This window comes from Lepidochelys olivacea (assembly GCF_965140295.1).
Source record: "Lepidochelys olivacea isolate rLepOli2 genome assembly, chromosome: 11".
NCBI lineage: Eukaryota > Metazoa > Chordata > Testudines > Cheloniidae > Lepidochelys > Lepidochelys olivacea.
The window spans coordinates 1,397,695-1,417,551 of record NC_140421.1 but is presented as its reverse complement, the minus strand read 5'-3'; the positions used below and the strand labels follow the sequence as shown (position 1 = coordinate 1,417,551).

The 19,857-nt window shown below is 62.5% G+C and overlaps 2 protein-coding genes across 5 annotated transcripts in view; both read right to left on the bottom strand.

Annotated features, from left to right (window-relative positions):
* ABCB6 (ATP binding cassette subfamily B member 6 (LAN blood group)) overlaps positions 1-2,842 on the bottom strand; it is a 31,803-nt gene extending 28,961 nt beyond the window's left edge. The window contains exon 1 of the mRNA XM_084642875.1: positions 2,758-2,842. Within this exon, the coding sequence (XP_084499001.1) occupies positions 2,758-2,822 (65 nt within the window). The 5' untranslated portion in view covers positions 2,823-2,842. The remainder of the gene's footprint in view (positions 1-2,757) is intronic.
* Positions 2,843-4,399: 1,557 nt separating this feature from the next.
* On the bottom strand, positions 4,400-19,803 carry ATG9A (autophagy related 9A). 4 transcript variants are annotated; one of them, XM_084643690.1, is made up of 15 exons: positions 19,767-19,803; positions 18,500-18,621; positions 18,065-18,107; positions 17,359-17,424; positions 16,812-16,973; positions 15,017-15,158; positions 13,082-13,830; positions 12,384-12,537; positions 11,758-11,937; positions 10,881-11,126; positions 10,277-10,494; positions 9,470-9,587; positions 8,770-8,992; positions 8,088-8,230; positions 4,400-7,420 (listed from the first exon to the last, which is right to left on the bottom strand). In XM_084643690.1, exons 2-15 carry the CDS (start codon positions 18,600-18,602, stop codon positions 7,415-7,417), a joined length of 2,553 nt encoding a protein of 850 aa, XP_084499816.1. In that variant the 5' UTR covers positions 18,603-18,621; positions 19,767-19,803; the 3' UTR covers positions 4,400-7,414. The 4 variants fall into 4 exon arrangements, with proteins under 4 accessions (XP_084499816.1, XP_084499815.1, XP_084499817.1 ...); XM_084643689.1 differs by lacking the exon at positions 19,767-19,803 and adding an exon at positions 19,690-19,757; XM_084643691.1 differs by lacking the exon at positions 19,767-19,803 and adding an exon at positions 19,690-19,757 and having other exon boundaries at positions 13,082-13,803.
* Positions 19,804-19,857: the final 54 nt, after the last annotated feature.

The following is a 19,857-nucleotide window of genomic DNA, read 5'->3' as shown; positions in this document are numbered from 1 at the left end:
CACGGGCGAGCATAGCCAGCCGTCTGACTGTCTGTCTGCTGGGGAGGGGCTGGTTTTGCTGCTCCACTCTGGAGGAAGTTCAAGGGAGGAAGACAAAAAGCCAGGGAACAGGGGGTGGGATGGGGGTGTGTGACAGGATTAGGGTTGGGCTTGGAGGATGGGTGAGCCGGGAGAGCACCACGGCGTGGGTGGCCCCCAGCCCTGTGCCCCTTCATGCACCTGGCCAGGGCATCAGCAGTCACTGGGGAAGTCACACCAGAGCAGGGAACTGGGCTGGGGGAAGGGCTCCTGGTTAAAGCAGATCCCTGCTCTGACCACCCTCCATTGATCCCAGCCAGTCAGCTGCAGCACCTGCCCACTGACCCATCCTGCCCGCCGCAGGGTGAGTGAGCAGGACCCACACACCCTCCCGGAGAAAGGTCACCTAGGACAGGAGGCACCCAGCCGCCTGCCGGGCTCTCTGCCAGGGTATATTTAGCTGCCCTGCCCCTGCATGGCAGGCCCAGGGCATTGCTGCAGTCTGTGTCTCGTTTAGGGACGAGGGACTTCGTGTCAAGAGGGTTGTGTGCCAAGCAGCCATGCCTCGGACTTGGGAATCCTCCTGCGTGGGGCCACTACAGCGTGTCGTGCCCTGGACCTGGGAACGAGGGAATCCTGGTCACATGACACAGACATGCCTTGCGTGCGCGGAGACAAAGTCCAGGCTCTCCTCCCTAGGAGCATGGGGAATCAGTAATGAGACCAGCCTGGAAACCAGACCCACCCCCTCCTCTCAGCCCCCTAGACCCCACCACGCCGCGTCCCCGCTGAATGCCCAAAATGTCCAGCATTGGGACATCGAGGCAGGAAGGGTCTGATTTGCAAAGATGCTCAGTGACCTTAAGCAACCCGGCCCTCCCCTTCTGGGAGGGAGGAAAGCACAGAAACAAATCCCTCTCCTGGGGGGGTGACTGGAAATTGATACTGACGAGACATTGACTGGGACCACTGTGAAACTGACTCGTCTACTTCCACCCTTCAGCCCCGGTGGAAAGAGGGAAGCCGAGGTCACCCTGAAAAGAAAGCACAGTCTGGGGCCTCCCCTGTCAGCAGGATGCAGGGAGGGGATTTGGGTTTACTTAGCCCTTTGCAGGCATTATACGGCATGATCCCTATTGCCTCTGAGCAGCGATGAATAGTACCGGAGCTGGCAGGACGTTACATTGGTGCCCGATCCTTTCCCTTACGGAGAACTGCCCTGGTGCAGAAGCACCCGGACATTGTCTAACGCCCCCAGCAGTTCATATTTGGTCTGTAGGCCCTGCCCCATTCCGTGCACAGGTGGGACACGCAAGGGGACTTACGACTGCGCGGGCAGCTGCTTCTCTGCCATCTCCTCACTTTCGAGGGCTTGACCTTGACACTCACCGAATGTGCTGTTCGTGGCGGCTTTGTGTGGGTGTGTTTTTAACCATGACACCGCCCTTGCTGTGGCGGCTGAGGGGGCAGGGTGGGCAGGGTGGAGAACGCAGGTGGGTTAATGCCTCTGCATTGGCTGTGTAATAAAAACAAGAGCAAAAGGAGGTGTGACGAAGTGGGACTGTTCTTAATGTTTCCTCTGAATAGTGTGTGTGTGAGGGGTCTCAGTTTCCCCTAGGCAGTTCTTAAGTATCTAGGGGGTGAGGTAAGGGTGTATGATCCTTGCAGAGCCCTAGAGGGCAGGTGTTGCAGGGGTCTGGACACAGAGAATGGCCAACACCCTGTTTCCTGGCCACCGATAGCCTGGCCCTTCCTCCCTGCAAGGTGAGAGCTAAAGGGTTGGAGAACAAAGGAATCCGGTGACCTCCTGGCCGGGGAAGGGGACAAAGACCAGAGGAGGGGGGCTGGAGGGAGTTTCAGTTGGGGGCTGGCTGGGACATGGAGTGAAGTGCAGACGTGATTGTCTGGCTCACTGCCCCCCAAAATGGACCCAGCTGAGGGTCCTGTTCTCTGCACCTACAAGCTCTGTTTTAGACCATGTTCCTGTCGTCTAATAAACCTCTGTGTTACTGGCTGGCTGAGAATCACGTCTGCCTGCGGAGTTGGGGGGCAGGACCCTCTGGCTTCCCCAGGACCCCGCCTGGGGGGACTCACTGTGGGAAGCACATGGAGGGGCAGAGGAGGCTGAATGCTCCGAGGTCGGACCCAGGAAGGGGGAAGCCGGGTGAGCTGTGTGTCCTGCAGACAGGCTGCTCCCCAAGAGGAGACTTCCCCAGAGTCCTGCCTGGCTTCCTGGGGAGCAGTCCCAGAGCATCGCCCGGGGACTCTGTGACAGGAGGCAGCAGCCGTATGCCTCCTCGCAGGAGGGCAGGTCATTGGTATGTCTCTTAGTTAGCTTGTGGCTCCTGGCTGGTGCTTGTCACTCTGCGAGCTGAGCCCCCCAGACGCCTTGTCAGGGGCCCATTAGCACCGAGGGATCAAGGGACAGGCCCATAAGAGCAGAGACTAGAAGGCAGCTCTCTGGCCTCCCAGAGCTGCCCCATGAGCCCAGCCTCCTGCTCTCCAGCGCTAAATGGCCAGCAAGCACCTCGGAGCTGTCTCGTTATGAAGCAAAGAATCATTTGGTGTTGAAGCAGCTTAGCGTGCAAGAGATCTGGGTGCTGCACTGGCCCGCAGAGCTGGACAGACAGACAAAGACCCGTCTCTCCTCCTTTGGAGATACAAGGCTCATGCTACTGGCCATAAAAAAAAAAATCACACTTACCTCTGAGGAAAGGGAGGAGGTTTAAAGACACTCACCTGTGAGGAAGTGGGAATATTTGTATGAGTCCTGTTTGTGCCTCAGTTTCCCTGCTATGCTGCATTACTACCGTTTGCTCTGAGGGCAGGCCAAGAACCAGGGGTGTGGGTGTCTGGGACTAGGTCCCCCCAGCAATGGAGCATTTGAAAAGACCATGGTAAGTCCAATTGCCCTGACATTGACACCTGGCAACCAAGGACCAGGGGGCGGGTTTCCCCAGGGAGGCTAAGCAACATGCCCCAGCTGGAGAAGAGGCCGGGAGAGGGAGGAGATCAGAGCTGGCTGCTGGCAGGAGTCGGGACTCACCTGGCGTCTGGCCAAGGAGGTCAGACAGAGACTGATGGAGCTTGAACAATGGGGGTCACTACAATGTGGCTGGACTCTGGGCGACCAGCATGGACCCTGCTTTAGCCTTCATTCCAGGGGGCTACCCAAGGCCTCCCTGTGCTGGGTCCGGGGAACGGCTGATCCCCCTGCAGACGCCGGGCGAGGTGCATTAGGCCCTGAAGAGCAGACAAGTCTCCGGTGGGGTCTGTCGCAGTGGGACTCGATGCCCTGCCTGGAGCTCATAGGGGGGAGCAGGGGGCCTGCAGTACCCAGAGGTCCAGCCCCAGGGGGTGATGAAGCTGTGTGGCTTCCCCTGGAGGAGAGACCCCCAGGGGGTCTGGCCCACTGAATGGGGTCTCCCTGAGCCCTTCCAAAGCTGGGGCTGTGGCCTGCTCACACGGGTCGGTGACAACCTGCAATCCTCACGTATTGCTTCCCAAGGGAAGGGAGGCTGCTGGTACACAGATCTCTGCCTCCAAGAGCAGCTGGCTCGACCAACGAGAAAACAACCTACTTGAGAGCACCTCCGCCAGGCCAGGCCTTTGCAGGAGTCCAGCGGCAGCCCCCCCACCCCCGCCCCACTGACTCGCACTGGACCCAGCTCAGCCAGCCTGTGAGGAAGGTGCTAACAGGCCTCTCCCGAGTACCCAGGTTCCCAAGAGCCTCCTGGGAGCGGCTCCCATCACCTCAGTGGGACCGTTGTGCCCTGCACCCACTTCCAGTGCGCCCAGCCCAGTACCTTGAGCCTCCAAGCTGGGCTGGGCCAGGCTTCCCTTCCCCACATGGCCTCCCTGAGGCTGCCCTTCCCCCTCCCCTTCCCACAGCAGTGCTCCTCCCTGCAGGTGCTATGATCCAGGCTGGGCTTGTGTCCTGGCAGGGACTAGGGCACGCCTAGGCTGTCAGGGAGTGGAAGAGGGAGGGGGCTGCAGTTTTAATTGCCTGGCAGAGCAGCCTCAGCCTGCGTAAGGAGCACTGGTTGGGCCCCAGGAAGTGGTCTGGCCTGGCCCAGGGCCAGCGGCGAGCCAGGCCCTGCTGACCTTCCCTAAGCAGCAGGCTGAGAGAATGAGACAGGCCGCAGCCAAGCTGGGCTCCAGGGCACAGACTGGGCCAGGGTTTCTAGCTCTTCCGGCCAGGGCAGCAGGTCAGAGCCACCCTTTGCTCCCTGTTGCTGCAGCTCTCGGCCGTTCCTGCAGGGGCACACAGGGCTTGATCAGGGCTCCAGCGCTGGGGGCAAACACCCCATGAGCACCCCGGCTGGATTCCCAGGACACAGGGTGAGCAGCTTCCCCTTTAACACAGGCCCAGACACCGGCGTGAACGAAATGCCCCCTCTTTATTAAATGGCTCTACAGCGAGGGGCGCGAGCTTGTCTAGCCAGCACATTCCCAAAGAGCTCCGCGCCCGCACACCCCCCGCTGGGGTCACAAGTGGAACGGGGGGTGGGGGGGGCAACTTGCCATGCACACGGGCACACAGGAGACGGACAGATACAAGCACAGCACATGGCAAGGTTCTCCGGCTGCTCCAGGCCTTGCCTCCCTGCCCCCGCCTCTAGGAGCCGCAGCTGCCAGCCCCCTTCAGAAAGGCCCAGCCGTCCCTGGGGCACAGAGCTCTCCTGGGGGAGGCTGCAGCTCAGGCTTGGAGATGCTCTAAGAACAGGCACTCTGGGCTGAGCGCATCGGCGGGGGGGACAAGCTCTGCCCAGCTAGTATGTACAGAGCAGGACCGAGGGCAGCCACTAATGCGGGGGTGCGACCCATGGAAACTACATTTCCCAGAGTGCACAGCCCCTGCCAGGGCCACACTGGCAGTCCGCTGCAGGCTGCGCTCTGGCCATGCCTGGCCGAGGGAGAGCGTTCCCTGCTGTGAAGGGGTCCATACCCGGCCGGGAGCCTGAGGTCTGTCTGGTCTAGGCCCCAGGGCAGAGAGGGGCCGGCCTGGCAATGGTGTGCTGGAGACTTGCCCTGTTTCAAAGGCCACTGAAGCACCTTGTCCCTCATCAAACCTGTAAAGCACCAGTACGCTGGGCTAGTAAAGCTCAGGGCTTGCACCACAGAGAGGCAGGGGGTCCCAAGCCCCGTCAGAGGTACCGGGTGGGGGTATTGAAGGAACAGGCAGCAGAGCCCCCCCACGGCCGGAAGTCAGTGCTCTGCCCGACAGGCAGGATGCCAGAGCAGCCCGGGCCGCAGGGGAGCCTCCTCAGCCCTGCTTTACAGAGTCAGCCAAGTGATCCGCCCCAACATCACACAGCAGGCCAGTGGCAGAGCTGGGGAGAGAACCCAGGAGTCCTGCCCCTCAGCGGTACAGTGCAGAGCACCAGGGGGCCGAGCCCGAGCCCTGGCTCGGGCAGGGAGCGCAGCGGTTGGGCTCTTAGGAGGGGTCAGCGCTGGGGGAGCAGGGCGCCCCTGGGCTGGGGCCGAAGGAGCGGGGCTGGGGGGGCCATGCGGGCGATTGTCAGCTGTGGGTGCAGGGAGAAGGGGTTAGCAATCAGCCGGGAGCTGCCGCTGTCACTCAGAAAACCTAGGAGAGCTGTACTCTGATTGGCTGAAGCCTCCCCCGCCCCGTGCCATGATTGGCCGCCCCTGTGCTAATAATTTATAATGAACTCCAGTAGTTGGGAGGGGGGGTTCCCTGGACCTCTGAGGTCATGCAGGGAGGCAGCAGCACAGCCCCCCCACCCCCACCGGCCACCTATGGTGGGGGGGGTCTGGTTTGCCTCTGCCCCCTGGCCCCAGGTCTGCCATGGAGACTGGATGCCTGGTGCCTGCCGGCTCCCGCAGTCAGCTCCAGCTTGGGATAGCGTCTGCAGGGCCACCAGCCGGGAGGGCACCAGCAGGACCTGGGGCCGGAGAGCAGCCCTGGAATCACAGCGATGGCCACACTGGGCAGACAGACCAGGTGTAGCAGAGCCTCCCCTGAACCTGAAGGCCGAGTGAGCTGGGCAGAGGCTCCCGGCTCCGAGTCAGGGAAGGGGAGGTGGAACTGGAGGTGCCCCGTGGGCTCAGGGTCTCTCGGGGCCAGGGGGGACTAGCTGAAAAGCTGAGACAGCCCAGAGGAGATCCCCTGGCAGCAGGATGGGAGCCACCGTTTGGCACTGCAACAGGACCCTGCTGAGGGGAAGTGATCCTGGCCAAGGGACCATTCAGAGGCACAGTGTGGGCCCAGCTAACCAGCAAGGGGTCCTGTCAGATGATAGGGGCCCAGGCCAGACTTCCCCTTGGGCTGGGCTTCCCCATAGCACCAGGGAGGGGGGAAAAGGGGGGGGCAAAGCTACTTTAGTCACCTGATTCTTTCCTTTGACTTGCTAGGTTAGTGTTGACTGAGGGGGCCGAGGCAGAGGAGTGTGCCTCTCCCCACCCTGGAGGCTGCTGGAGGGGGGCTCGGTGTAGTTCCCAGAGGGCCAGGGCCAGTACGAGAAGCAGCCCGCTGGCCGGCAGGTTCAGCAGAGAGGCCCTGGAGATGGAGCTCCCCTCTAGCCCCGAGACAGCAGGGCTTTGGCATGCTGGAGGGGCAGCGCGGGGGGTTCACTTTGCTGCTGGCCAGGCTGTCTGCGCTCTGAGGCTAGAGGAGTTCAGCCACCTTGACTCACGGACAATAGCAGCAAATGGGGCGTGGGATCACTTGGGGGGAGCACTGAGCCAGGAGCCCTGACGCCCCCTGCACCACAGACAGGACAGCTCGGGGCCAGAACACACGCAGCTGCATGGGCTTTGGGGGGGGCGCGGCCTTGTAAAGCCTGAGCCAGTCTCTCTCCCAGCAGGGGTCAGATTCCAGCCCGCTCGGCCTCGGGGAAAACCAACTCTCCACCCTTCTTACAAAAATAGATTCAGATGCGTCCCTCCCCCCGCGGGAACCTGGGCTGGGCCGGGCCGGCTGCAGCTTGAAGTGGGTCTTTATTTGGACTGTGGAAGAGGCGTTGCTGGCTCTGCTCAGGGACTCCACCGTAGCCTCTCCTGCCGGCAGCCGGAACTCGGAGCTCCCCCTGCCAGCTGTGGGTCGCTGGCCTCTCGCAGGCTCTGCGGTGCTCCGTGCAGCTCTCGCCGATTCCCTCCCACACGGACAACACATATGCGGACACGGACACACGTATGTACTCACACACGCATTCACCCAACGCGAGTCAGAGTGACGTTGGCTTGACACACGTCTGTACAGAAGCTTCCACTGCAAGGCGCTGACGTGGTGGTTCTGTCCCTTGGGCATGAACGCCAGCGCTAGGCACCTCTGCCTGCCCCACCTCTGGGGGACAGGCGAGGGGGTCGGGACCCAGGTCCTGCTGCCCAGGCTGCTCCAGAGTCCAGAGTCCCATGCGATCCTCAGCCCCCAGAGCTACACCTGGAGGAGAGAGTCATGCTGGGTCAGGCCAGTGGCCATCCAGCCCTGCGCTCTGCCTCTGACAGGGGCCGGGGCCAGGTGCTTCAGAGGGAATGAACAGAACTCAGCAATTATCGAATGATCCAGCCTGTCACCCATTCCCAGCTTCTAGCAGTCAGAGGTTTAGGGACACCCAGAGCAGGCTAGTAACCTGGCTAGTAGCCATTGCTGGACCTATTCTCCAGGAACTTATCTAGTTCTTTTTTGAACCCAGTTATACTTTTGGCCTTCACAACATCCCCTGGCAAGAAGTTCCACAGGTTGTCTGTGTGTTGTGTGAAGAAATACTTCCTTCTGTTTGTTTTAAATCTGCTGCCTGTTAATGTCACTGGGTGACCCCTGGCTCTAGTGTTATGGGAAGGGGTAAACAACACTGCCCTATTCACCTTCTTCACACCAGTCACGATCTTATAGACCTCTACCAGAGCTACCCTTAGCTGGCTCTTTTTCAGGCTGAAAAGTCCCCGTCTTTTTAATTTCTCCTGGGGAGAGAGTTACCGCCACCGGCCTGCCAGCAGTCCCAGCCCCACCCAGTCAGGGCAGCATTCACTACCCGGGTAAGCAATGCCCTGCACACACCACTCCCCCCCCAGCAGAGCCGGGCACAGGGCGGGCACCTGGGCTGTACCTTGTGTATCTGAGGCGGAAGCTCATCCTCTGAGCTCTCCTCTGGAACCGGCTCCGGGTGTCGCACCGACTGTCCGTCCTCAGCCCAGCCCCCGAGAGGCAGGCGGGAGAAGTGCGAAGGGGCTCTGTGCACTGTGCCTGGATCTGCGGCATGGGCACAGAAGAGTCAGCAGAACGTGTAGATGCGGGTGAGACAGGCTCTGGTGCCAGCAGGACACCAGTCCGGGGGCTCTACGCCAATCTCTCCAACCCCCCGAGTGAGGGAGGGGCTGTTACTGGGTGGGAGCCAACAGCTCCCCGGTAGAGGCTCCTCCCCAAAGCACGCAGGGTGACATAGGAACATCACGGCAGGAGCCCATGGCACTCTCCTCAACACACACACTGCCAGCCAGGGATAAGCAGGGCTCCCACGCAGTGGCACCTGCCAGCCACCAGCCCCAGCTGATCTCCTGGCACGTGGGGGGGGAGGGGAGGGGAATCTCCAACACTTCGCTGGCATTTAAACAATGACCCAACGCCCCAACGATGACAAGCCAGCGCGTGGTCCCACGGCACGTTCCGAACTGGCCAGGGAATATGCTGAGAGGTTCCCAGGCTCCGCCTGGAGTGGGGGACCTGTCTGGAGGGGGGTCCCACAGCACGAGGCCGCCCCAGCCGTGGCGCCCAGCGGCCCCAGCACGTACCTGTGATGCCGCCGTACCGGCGCTGGAAGCCCGTCTGCAGGGTGGCCGACTCCTCCACAGCCTGGCGCGGCGAGGAGAAGGGGTAGCTGGCAGAGCGGGGGATGGCGGCGGGGGCGCCCTTCTGCACATCCGGCTCCTCCGGGGCACTCTCCCCGCTCTCGTCGCTCTCCCGCCGGTGCCAGACGTGCCGCTCGGGCTCGCTCTGGGTGTGCTGCTTGTGTAACTGCACACAACACGACAGGGCGGGTCAGGCAAGCGGGGGGGGCAGAGCCACGGCCCCACCCCACATCCAGCCCACAGGAGCTCAGGGTGAAGCGGCCCCGCCGCCGCGGCAGCCCCACAGTGGTGCTGGCTCCTTCCCCCTCCCCCTGCGCTGCCAGGTCCCACCGCTCCCTCTGCGACTCCAGTGCAGGATGGGGGCCGTTCTGCACTAGCCCTCGCTCTCCCGCGCTCCGGGGTGGCACGTGGGGCCCTGCAGAGCCAGCCAGCGCCGGGGAGCACCGCAGAGAAGGATATGTGCCTGGCTGTCTCTGCAGGGCCTCCCTTACCCTCAGGTACAGCACACCTCTCTCCAGCTGTCAGGCCGCCCTGCACCCCCCGTGCTGCGAGCCTGCCTCGGCAGGCAGACCCCCACGCGAGCTGCCCTCTCCCGCCCCGGCCCCCGGTGTCTGAGCCCTGGCCTGGGGCACAGGCCGCTCACCTCATGCATGTGGAGCGCATGGAGGCTCATCTCCGTGGAGGCGTATTCCGACAGGATCAGGCTCTGTAGCTGGGCCTCCCAGGCACTGCTCCCTGAGCTCGCTCTTCTGGCATCTGTGCTGCAGCCGGGACACAGAGAAGGGCTGGGGGGGCGGGGGGGTCTGCTGCCCAGGGCCGAGGCCCTAGCAGGCCCATGGGCTCCAGCACAGCCCTTCTCGAGCCGATCGGGGATGTGCCCCTGTCCAGCCCCACTGCACTGCTGGGCTACGGGGTGTCCCACGGTGCCACCTCACCCGCTCCCTGCACCGTTCAGAAAGGGCCCCCTCTGCCCAGACATGTAGGCTTCGCTCAGTGGGGTCCAGCCCCAACACAGGCACCCCCCAAGGGCCACAGATCCCAAAGCAGGGGACTGACAGCCAGTGTCCGAGGCTGCGGCAGTGTCCCATTGCAGGGGGTCAGGAGTGCTCCAGCACCCCCTCCTGGGGTGGAGCAGTCACTTAAGGAGCCAGCCCTCGGGGCAATTCCTGTTCTAGTCATCTGTGTAACCTGCTCCATTGCAGGGGAGGGCTCAGAGCAGCCCAGTTTCCCCGCCCCTTCAGGGACTCATCCCCAGGCACGTCGCAGAGTGTGCCAGCAGGAGGCGCTGTGAGCTGCTCCCGGCAGTGCCCAGGGGCAGCATGGGCCCAGAGGAGCAATCCCTTCGATCTCAGGCACACGAGGGGCACCCAGCACCTCAAGAGCAGGGCCTGGGCTTCGCAAGGTCTCTGATCACTGAGTAGGTGCCTGGCGCAGCTCAGCAGACTCTTACCCGGAAGCCGTCATGGTGCTGTGGGCCCGGGGCGGTGCCCCCTCCACATGGGACCCGGACGTCTGGAAGCCGCTGTGACTTTGCTGGGCTGACTGCAGTGGGGAGAAGGAGCGCAGGGCAGAAGCCACCTCGGAGAGCTGGCGGGAGGCCTGCAGCTCGTGGCTTGCGTACCCCAGGGCCGAGGAGCCCGCGATCACGTTGGCAATCAGGCTGTGAGGCTGCAGGGAGAAGTGGGGGAGTCACAACCCTGGACAGGCAGCCACCAGGACAGGGCCCCTCCCCAACCCAGCTCCCTGGGGCACTCCAGATTCTATAGCCCCCCATGCTGCCGGGCAGAACCCCAGAACACCTCACCCTCCAAGGCAGCCCCTCCTGCCTGATCACAGGCCAGAACATGCTGACACCCTCGGAGATGGGCCCAGCCCTCCCTGGAAACCCAACCCCAGTTCAGACCCAGGAAACTCACTGCACCGGCCACCTGAGCCAGCCCCACTGGGCTAGCTAGACAATGCTGGGCAACTGCAAGACCCCTGCCCTCCAGGCAGCCTTGGAGCACCAGAGCCCTTCCTCTCCCGCCCACGCACGACCGCCGCAGCTGGGGCACCTCGGACTCTGACTGCAGGGACTGGATGGAGGTGAAGAGGGCGTTGTCAGGCAGCACGGCCTGCTGGGCCAGCGCCATGCTGCTGTCGCGCAGCACGCGCTCCTTGAGGAAGCCGATGAAGGCCGTGCTCTCACGGGGCGGCTGCCACTTGGGGTTGGTGATGGCGAAGTGCATGAGGGACAGCTCAGTCTTGCCATCCTCGGCCTGCTGGTAGATGGAGGCCTCGGTCTTTCCCGCTGACATCCACTGCAAAGCACACAGGTGGGGTGAGGGGTCCACTCCACACCCAGCCTTGGACCCGCCCAGGGCCTGCTATACACCCACCGGGGGGCCTGGGGAGCCCCAAAGGGCCAGGCTGCACAAAACCCATCAACGCACAAAACCAGGAACCCCCGCAGCAGCTGCAGCTTGGCCTCACGCAGATGCTGGGACACGGCTCGCTGGAGGAGAAGCGCACCATAGCCAAGCACGCCCAGCTCCAGGGCCTTCCAAGGCCAAGGGGCAGCATCACGGGCCCCCACTCCAGGGCACGAGCCCTCACCTGGCCAGCTGGGCTCATGCACCCAAGGGACAGGGCACCCCACAGAGCGTGCCCGGATGTTAGATATGAGATTGCAACAACACAGCCCACTGAGACTACAGGTCCCACCATGCAACGCTTCAGCTTGATTGGCGCAGCCTGGCCTCAAGTATTCTGGGGCTGGCAGCCGCTGCAGAGGTGCAGCGTGTAAGATCTCTCTCACTACAGGCTGCTTGGCAGAACTCCATGGGTGATGTCAGCCCACGCCTCGGTTCCAGCCACAGGCAGGACCCCCCATGTGCAGGGGGAGGGGGAAGGGAACGCGCCAGCAGATGCCATGCTGCAGGCAGGCCCTACCGCCGGGTGCCCATGCTGGCGCACGTCCATCTGTGCGAAGGAGCAGGTGTCGCCCACACCCACCACCTCCACGGTGAAGTTCCGGAAGAAGTCAATGATCTCCAGGGACTTGGGCCGCAGGCAGAAGATGAGGATCAAGGGGGTAACGATGGGACTCAGCAGCTCCTCCAGGATGAACACCTGGGAAGGGAGAGGTGGGTGCTCAGCAGGCAGCGACAAGAGCAGCCCGGGCAGGCCGAGGGGGCTGCTGCACGGTGACTGTGAGGAGCCGCCCAGGGAACGTTCCTGGAACAGCAGCCCCACGTCAGCATCACCCCCGCAGTGTTCTGCCCCGAGCTGACCAATGGTCCCCCACCCACGCACCCACGTCCCTTGCTCTGGGGAACCACACAGGAGCTGCTGAGCCATCACACACACGGCCCACGGCCCCAGCCCCAGCCCCGCCCCTTCGCATGCACCAGCCTCTCTCTGGGCATCACAGCCCGACATACAGTGGCCCTGAGGTGGCACCCGTGTGTCAGAGACCCCAGCCCTGCCCCCCCGGGCGCTGCGAGTGCCCCTAGCTGAGCGCCGGAGCCAGTCCAATCCCGCCCCGGTTCCGAGCTAGCCAGAGCGGCCGGGCTCACCGCTTTGTACTGGAAGAGCTGAGAAAACTCGTCCCGGGTCTCGTAGCGGTGGGCGTTGGCCTGCCAGTGGTCAGGCATATAGTGGATGTGTGCCAGGATCACCCGCAGCAGCTGCTCTGGGCAGAACACCAGGTGCTGGTCGGGGATGAAGGACCTATAGGGGGAGCAGGACAAGGATAGGAAGGGCAGCACTTCCCAGAGAACCCCAGCCTGGAGTCTCATGCTGGGGGGAGAGCACGCCTAGAGAAGGGCTGCGAGAGCTTCTCCAACAGCCCTGCTGGTGCCCCTCAGTCCCGATCCGCAACCCCCAGCTACCCCAGCCCTAACCTGCAGCCTCCTGCTACTCCAGCTCTGCTCACTCCCAGCCCTGCCAGTGCCCCTCAGTCCCGGCCTGCAGCCCCCTGCCACCCCAGACGGGCCCCACACTAGCTCTGCCAAAGCCCCTCAGTCCTGATATGCAACCCTCCCTCCCCCACCAGGATTTTGGCCCCAGCCTCTTCTTCTCCCCCCCCAAAAGATTTTTGCCAGTGCCTCTCACTCCTGGCCTGACCCACTGCTCCCCATTTCCAGGCCTGGGCCTCCCTAAGCAGACTTATCTTCACTTGTGGCCCAGGACAGATCTGCAGCCTCCGGGGGGCTGGGAGCAGAGGGCCTCCCCCTTCCCCCCAGGGCAGGCGGGCGGCGCCGGCCCGTCTCACCTGCAGATGGTGACGCCCACACCCAGCAGGGTGACGGTGGTGAGGACGTGCTCCACGGCCAGCACGTCCTCGTCGTAGATGGTGAGAGCGATGAGCACGGCCAGGATGGAGCCGGCGAAGAAGGCCACGTTCTTGGCCACGATGGTGAGCAGGGGAGAGATGAAGCAGTTCATGTACTTGGAGGCTGGCTTGTACCCCTTGCTGAGGCGCGAGTGCAGCTCGTGATCCAGCTCGTTGAAGTGGCGCAGGTAACAGCGGCCGTAGAGCGACCAGCAGCGGGCACCCAGGCTGCCCGGCTCCCGCTTCAGGATCTCGGTGTAGCTGAAGAAGGCATAGAGGATCTGCCAGATGAGGATGAGGGGGCAGAGGATGAAGTTGGCGATGCCGATCCAGAGGATGCGGGCGCTCAGCTTGTCAGCCAGCTCCAGGCGGTTGCCGCCCCGCTTGTACTCCGCCTTGAGGCTCCACTCGTTCTCAAAGAGCGAGCCGGGCCCCCAGAAGAAGATGAGCTCAAAGTTGTACTTGAGGCCGCGGGTGTAGAAGATGGTGTCGCCCAGCCCGGGCAGGTGGAAGCGGATGGGCAGCAGCGACTTGTTCACCATGGCCACCATGTAGTTCTTGAAACGCAAGATGCGGTGGTAGATGTCCAGCTCTGTCAGCTCCTTCTTGTGGATGCAGATCTGATGCTCCTTCTGGATCTGCACAATGCGAGCCTGCACCTCCTGCCAGGTGTAATAGGGCAGGTTGGACTGGCCGGGAGGAGAGGAGGCAGTGTTAGAACCTGGGGGAGACCAACAGGGGCCTGCAGGGTAAGTGCTGCACGGGGAGCGCTACAAAGCAGCCAACAGAAACTACAGGTCCCAGCACGCACTGCTCCAACGTGCCACAGACCCGGGCCGTGCTGCAGGCTGGGTGTTTCCGTCTCACATCAATGCTGCACCCTGCTCAGCAGGATGCTTGCTGTGTGCTGCTCTGGGGTTCCCAGTGAGGGATAAACGCAGCCCTTGGGGGGGCGGGGAGCCTCATTCACCCCACCCGGGCTGGCAGGAAAGAGCTAGAGAACTACACGTGTCATCGCCACATGCACGCAAAGGGTGGCGTGCCGATGTCTCCGTTCCCGCCGAGGCACTCGTCCCACTGAGAGCTCCGAGCCCTTCATAGCTTCCCCCGTCCCAGACAGAGAAGTGATGGGACATGCCCAGTGCCCCATGGGGAGCTTGCAGCTGTCTGGGAGGAGAACCCAGGTGTTCGAGTCCCAGGCCCTTGCCTATTCCACATAGCCTCGCAAAAATTAACGCAAAGCCTATTAACGTAAAATTAAAAATTAACGTAAAGCCTCATAGCCTATTCCTCATAGCCTCGCAAAAATTAATGTAAAGGATCCTGCTGTTACTCAACTTATCCAAGTTCTCTCTGAGGGAGACCCTGGGCTGGGACTTGGGGCTCAATACCCAGCTCTGCCAGACTCCCCCATGGCCTTGGGCAACGCCTAGCTGCTCCATGCCTCAGTTTCCCTACCTGTACATGGGGAGAGAGATCCTGCCCCACCTCCTGGGGAAGACATGAGAATAAACTGCTTTACACCTCTGAGGCTGTGACACTGCTGTGAGCGTGGCAAAGAAAAGCCTAGAGGTTATAAAGCAAAGTGATTGGCTGGCAGATAGTCAGCAGAACAGAGCTGTCCCACGACACACCCAGACACACACAGCGTGCAGGGGCAGGTTTGCCTGAAAACAAGCTGTAAGGAGATACACAGGATTACTTAACTTGCAAAGGAGGTCCGAAAGAGGGAGAGACCAAAACCCTTGAGGGCAATGGGTGGGTGAACCCCTCTCCTACAGCTTCAGCAAGGCAACCCTGAGCTAGGGGGTGAAGGCAGCGGGAGCTCCCTGCTTAGCCACAACAGCCCACTTCTCCAGCCCCAGGGTCACTCACCATGGGGATTTTGAGAGCGTTGATGTAGAAGGAGTGAATCTCCCAGTAGCAGCAAATGTTGTAGATAAATTTGATGAGTCGATGGATCCAGAAAACCCCCGCTATCACCAGGATGCAAATGAGAAATCCATTCTGCTGGATTCTGCAAGGGAGAAGAGATTCACAGCAATGCTTCCCTTTTGGCATGGAATCATAGAATATCAAGGTTGGAAGGGACCTCAGGAGGTCATCTACTCCAATCCCCTGCTCAAAGCAGGATCAATCCCCAACTAAATCATCCCAGCCAGGGCTTTGTCAAGCCTGACCTTAAAAACCTCTAAGGAAGGAGATTCCACCACCTCCCTAGGCAACCCATTCCAGTGCTTCACCATCCTCCCAGTGAAAAAGTTTTTCCTAATATCCAACCTAAACCTCCCCCACTGTAACTTGAGACCATTACTCCTTGTTCTGTCATCTGCTACCACTGAGAACAGTCTAGATCCATCCTCTTTGGAGCCCCTTTTCAGGTAGTTGAAAGCAGCTAACAAATCCCCCCTCATTCTTCTCTTCTACAGACTAAACAGTCCCAGTTCCCTCAGCCTCTCCTCATAAGTCATGTGTTCCAGACCCCTAATCATTTTTGTTGCCCTCCGCTGGAGTCTGGTTTCCAGTTTTTCCACATCCTTCTTGTAGTGTGGGGCCCAAAACTGGACACAGGACTCCAGATGAGGCCTCACCAATGCTGAATAGAGGGGAACGATCACGTTCCTCCATCTGCTGGCAATGCCCCTACATATACATCCCAAAATGCCATTGGCCTTCTTGGCAACAAGGGCACACTGCTGACTCATATCCAGCTTCTCGTCCACTGTCACCCCTAGGTCCTTTTCTGCAGAACTGCTGCCGAGCCATTCGGTCCCTAGTCTGTAGCAGTGCATGGGATTCTTCCGTCCTAAGTGCAGGACTCTGCCCTTGTCCTTGTTGAACCTCAACAGATTTCTTTTGGCCCAATCCTCTAATTTGTCTAGGTCCCTCTGTATCCTGTCCCTACCCTCCAGCGTATCTACCAGTTTAGTGTCAGTACAGCCAGCCTCCAGATCATTAATGAAGATATTGAACAAAACCAGCCCCAGGACCGACCCTTGGGGCACTCCACTTGATACCGGCTGCCAACTAGACATGAAGCCATTGATCACTACCCGTTGAGTCCGATGACCTAGCCAGCTTTCTATCCACCTTATAGTCCATTCATCCAGCCCATACTTCTTTAACTTGCTGGCAAGAATACTGTGGGAGACCATGTCAAAAGCTTTGCTAAAGTCAAGGAACAACACGTCCACCGCTTTCCCCTTATTCACAGAGCCAGTTATCTCGTCATAGAAAGCAATTAGAAGGCATGCCCCACAGCAGAGCCTCATCCCACAGGAGCCCAAGCTATACACACTGCCAAGAGATCGCTTCACCCACCACCAGAACGTAGCCACAGCTGGGGAGGGATGCACCAGCTGTGTAACAGCACACAGCAACCCTGCCATTAAGCACATACCCAGAGACGCATCTCCTGGCGATTACATGACCCAGAATACAATGCAGCTTGGCCACTCAGACCAAGACAAACCAGTGACTTGCAATCTTGGCAGGCTACATGCCTCTACCGATGATGAGGGCAAGGGCTGCCATGGGTAAGGTTTGGCCACTCCCACTGGATCTTTAGCTCCCGTCTGGAAATGGGCAAAGAGGGAGCTCGCACTAACATGGCCTTTGGAGGGTGGCAGGCTGCCAGGACTGGGGGCAGAGGTGTGGCTGCTGCCCTTACCTTGCGCTGCACATGCTGGGAGGCAGAAAGGCATCTGGCAGCGTCACCTTGACAAGCTCGCTGGAGAGCTGGCTGTGATTCACCATCTTGTTGGCAAACAGGATGTCGTAGTCAACGCAGCTGACGAGGAAGGTGGTGAAGGCCACCACGAAAATGAACTGCCTGTGGGAAAGGCAGCAGCCATGAAGGGCAGCTCAGAGGGACTCCCCTCCTCCTGCCCCCAACTCCTAATATACCACAGCCAGGAGTGGCTACTAGGTTACATCCCACTGTCCGTGGCATGATGAGGACAGATTCCTGGGGATGGAGATGGCCCAAAAAGAGTGGGGGGAGAGAGGGAGACAGGTCCTGATTGAAAGGGGAGTGGCCTGACCACCTCCCACCTCACCCCCTGAAACCCAACTCTCAGCCATGGCTGTGCAGGGATAGCGGGAATGCTGGGGCCCAAGGGAACAAGGCCCTTCACCCCAACGGCAACAAGAGCATGGAGAGAACCTGCTGCCTCCCCGGCATCCCCACCCCCAGAGCAGGGGGACTCCAGACATACATGAGCTCAAAGATCTCGCCAATCAGCATGCAGGTGAAGCCGTTCTTCTGATGCAGATTATAGACGTGGGAGCTGCAGTCAAGGAGAACAGCCTGGCAACCCCTCCTCTCCGGCCACCAGCCGAGAGAAAACCTCTCCCATGCCAAGCCACCCCCTAGCCACCAGTCAGGACGGAGGCTGCCAAGCAAGTGTACTCTCTGCTCAGCTACAAAATGCTGGCGGGTCCAGACTCCATGCCTGTCCCAGGCTGAGGGTAATGCTAGCCTGTCACAGAAATCCAACCCCCCACCACACCCAGCAGGGGATTGTGAACACTCCAGTCACAGACCACCCCCCCGGAGCCCTCTCTAAAGTCTGCAAGGGCAGGACCTGGCCAGCACAGAGGGAGGTAAAGACATATCCAAAGCCTAACAATCAGAGCGACAAAGAATGGCCAGGAGGCCATCATCAAAGGGCTGGAGAGACCCGTTTCTGTCCCCCTACAACCCTCTCCCACAAGGGAAGGGGTGGCAACGCCTCTGCTTGGCCTGTTTGGACTCCACAGGGCAGGGAGCAACCCAACCCAGAGGAGACGGGACGTGCGCCGACTATTCCAACTCCGATCTGTGCCAGATGGACGAGCTGTGTCAAGCTGATGCTGGCCTGACCATCCTGCTAGGGCTGGAGCAGCCACCCCCCCCCCCCCCCGGCATGCAGCAAGGATATGCGAGAGAAGAAGAGGTCCAGGTTCTCTATGTGATGCCAAGGAGCTGCAGGAGAGAGAGGAGGCAAAGGGGGTGACTGGGGCTCGCTACGTGGTGGTTTGCCCAGCGAGGGGGGTCAGTTGGTTGCCACTGGCTAGTTATTCTCGTGACACAACCCAGGGCACGGAGCGGGCTGGGGCCCCGCAGTCGCCCCCGACTGGGGCCCAGGCTCAAAAGGGCGGCTACTGCGCTTACACAGGGCAAGGAACAGGAGTCCCCACGCCGGATCAGACCCGGCGTCTGGCCTGCAGCAGTGGCCAATAGCTAGGGGCATCGAGAGGATCCCCCGCCCCACGGAAGGGCTTGGGAGACGGGGGCGTTCCGCTCTGCCCCTCGCCCTGACCCAGGGGAGGTGCCCCGCCGGGCGTGTCAGAGACCAGGCCCCGGGCCCCACTCACATTTGCTGCCCTCGGGGACGTGCACCAGCAGATCCTCCTCGCCCGGCGGCGAGTCGCTGTAGGAGGCCTCCAGGCGCTGGTACTCCGTGTCGAAGTGTGCCATGGCGCCGGCCCGCCGGGCCCTGCGGGGAGGAGGCAGGGTCAGAGGGAGTGGGAGCAGGACCAGCCCCCCCCGGCCCGGGGCCACCCCTCGGGAGGGGGAAGGTCAGAGCAGAGGGGAGCAGGACCAGCCCCCCCAGCCCGGGGCCGCCCCTCGGGGGGGGGGGAAGGTCAGAGCAGGGGGGGAGCAGGACCAGCCCCCCCCCCCCGGCCCGGGGCCGCCCCTCGGGGGGGGGGAAGGTCAGGGCGGGGGGGAGCAGGACCAGCCCCCCCGGCCCGGGGCCGCCCCTCGGGGGGGGGGGAAGGTCAGGGCGGGGGGGAGCAGGACCAGCCCCCCCCCCAGCCCGGGGCCGCCCCTCGGGGGGGGGGGAAGGTCAGGGCGGGGGGGGAGCAGGACCAGCCCCCCCCCGGCCCGGGGCCACCCCTCGGGGGGGGGGAAGGTCAGAGCAGGGGGGAGCAGGACCAGCCCCCCCGGCCCGGGGCCGCCCCTCGGGGGGGGGGGAAGGTCAGGGCGGGGGGGAGCAGGACCAGCCCCCCCCCCAGCCCGGGGCCGCCCCTCGGGGGGGGGAAGGTCAGAGCAGGGGGGGAGCAGGACCAGCCCCCCCCCGGCCCGGGGCCACCCCTCGGGGGGGGGGAAGGTCAGAGCAGGGGGGAGCAGGACCAGCCCCCCCGGCCCATGCCCGCCCCTCGGGGGGGGGAAGGTCAGAGCAGGGGGGAGCAGGACCAGCCCCCCCGGCCCGGGCCCGCCCCTCGGGGGGGGGGAAGGTCAGAGCAGGGGGGAGCAGGACCAGCCCCCCCGGCCCGGGGCCACCCCTCGGGGGGGGGAAGGTCAGAGCAGGGGGGAGCAGGACCAGCCCCCCCGGCCCGGGGCCGCCCCTCGGGGGGGGGGGGGAAGGTCAGAGCAGGGGGGAGCAGGACCAGCCCCCCCCCCGGCCCGGGGCCGCCCCTCGGGGGGGGGGGGAAGGTCAGAGCAGGGGGGAGCAGGACCAGCCCCCCCAGCCCGGGGCCGCCCCTCGGGGGGGGGGGGGGAAGGTCAGGGCGGGGGGGGCTCGGGCCGAACTCCTGGGTTCTCGGCGGGGACCCCCCCTCACCTGCCGGTCTCCCCGGTAACCGGCCCCAGCCGCCCCCTCCCTGCACCAGGCCGGGCCGCCGCCTCCTGTGTCACTACCTCCGAACGGGCGGCTCCGGCGGCCAATCGGCGCCTGTGGGCGGGACCGCGGGGGGCCAATCCGAGGGAGGGTGAGAGGCGGCGGGGGCGG

Bases quoted from the DNA above. Each gene is read 5' to 3' on its own strand.
- ATG9A (XM_084643690.1), bottom strand. From the start codon at position 18,602: ATGGCACACTTCGACACGGAGTACCAGCGCCTGGAGGCCTCCTACAGC. The intron at 15,159-16,811 runs GTAAGGGCAGCA...TCTCCCTTGCAG, and splicing joins CCCAGCATGTGCAGCGCAAG to AATCCAGCAGAATGGATTTC. The intron at 12,538-13,081 runs GTGAGACGGGCC...CTCCCCCTATAG, and splicing joins GTGGGCGTCACCATCTGCAG to GTCCTTCATCCCCGACCAGC.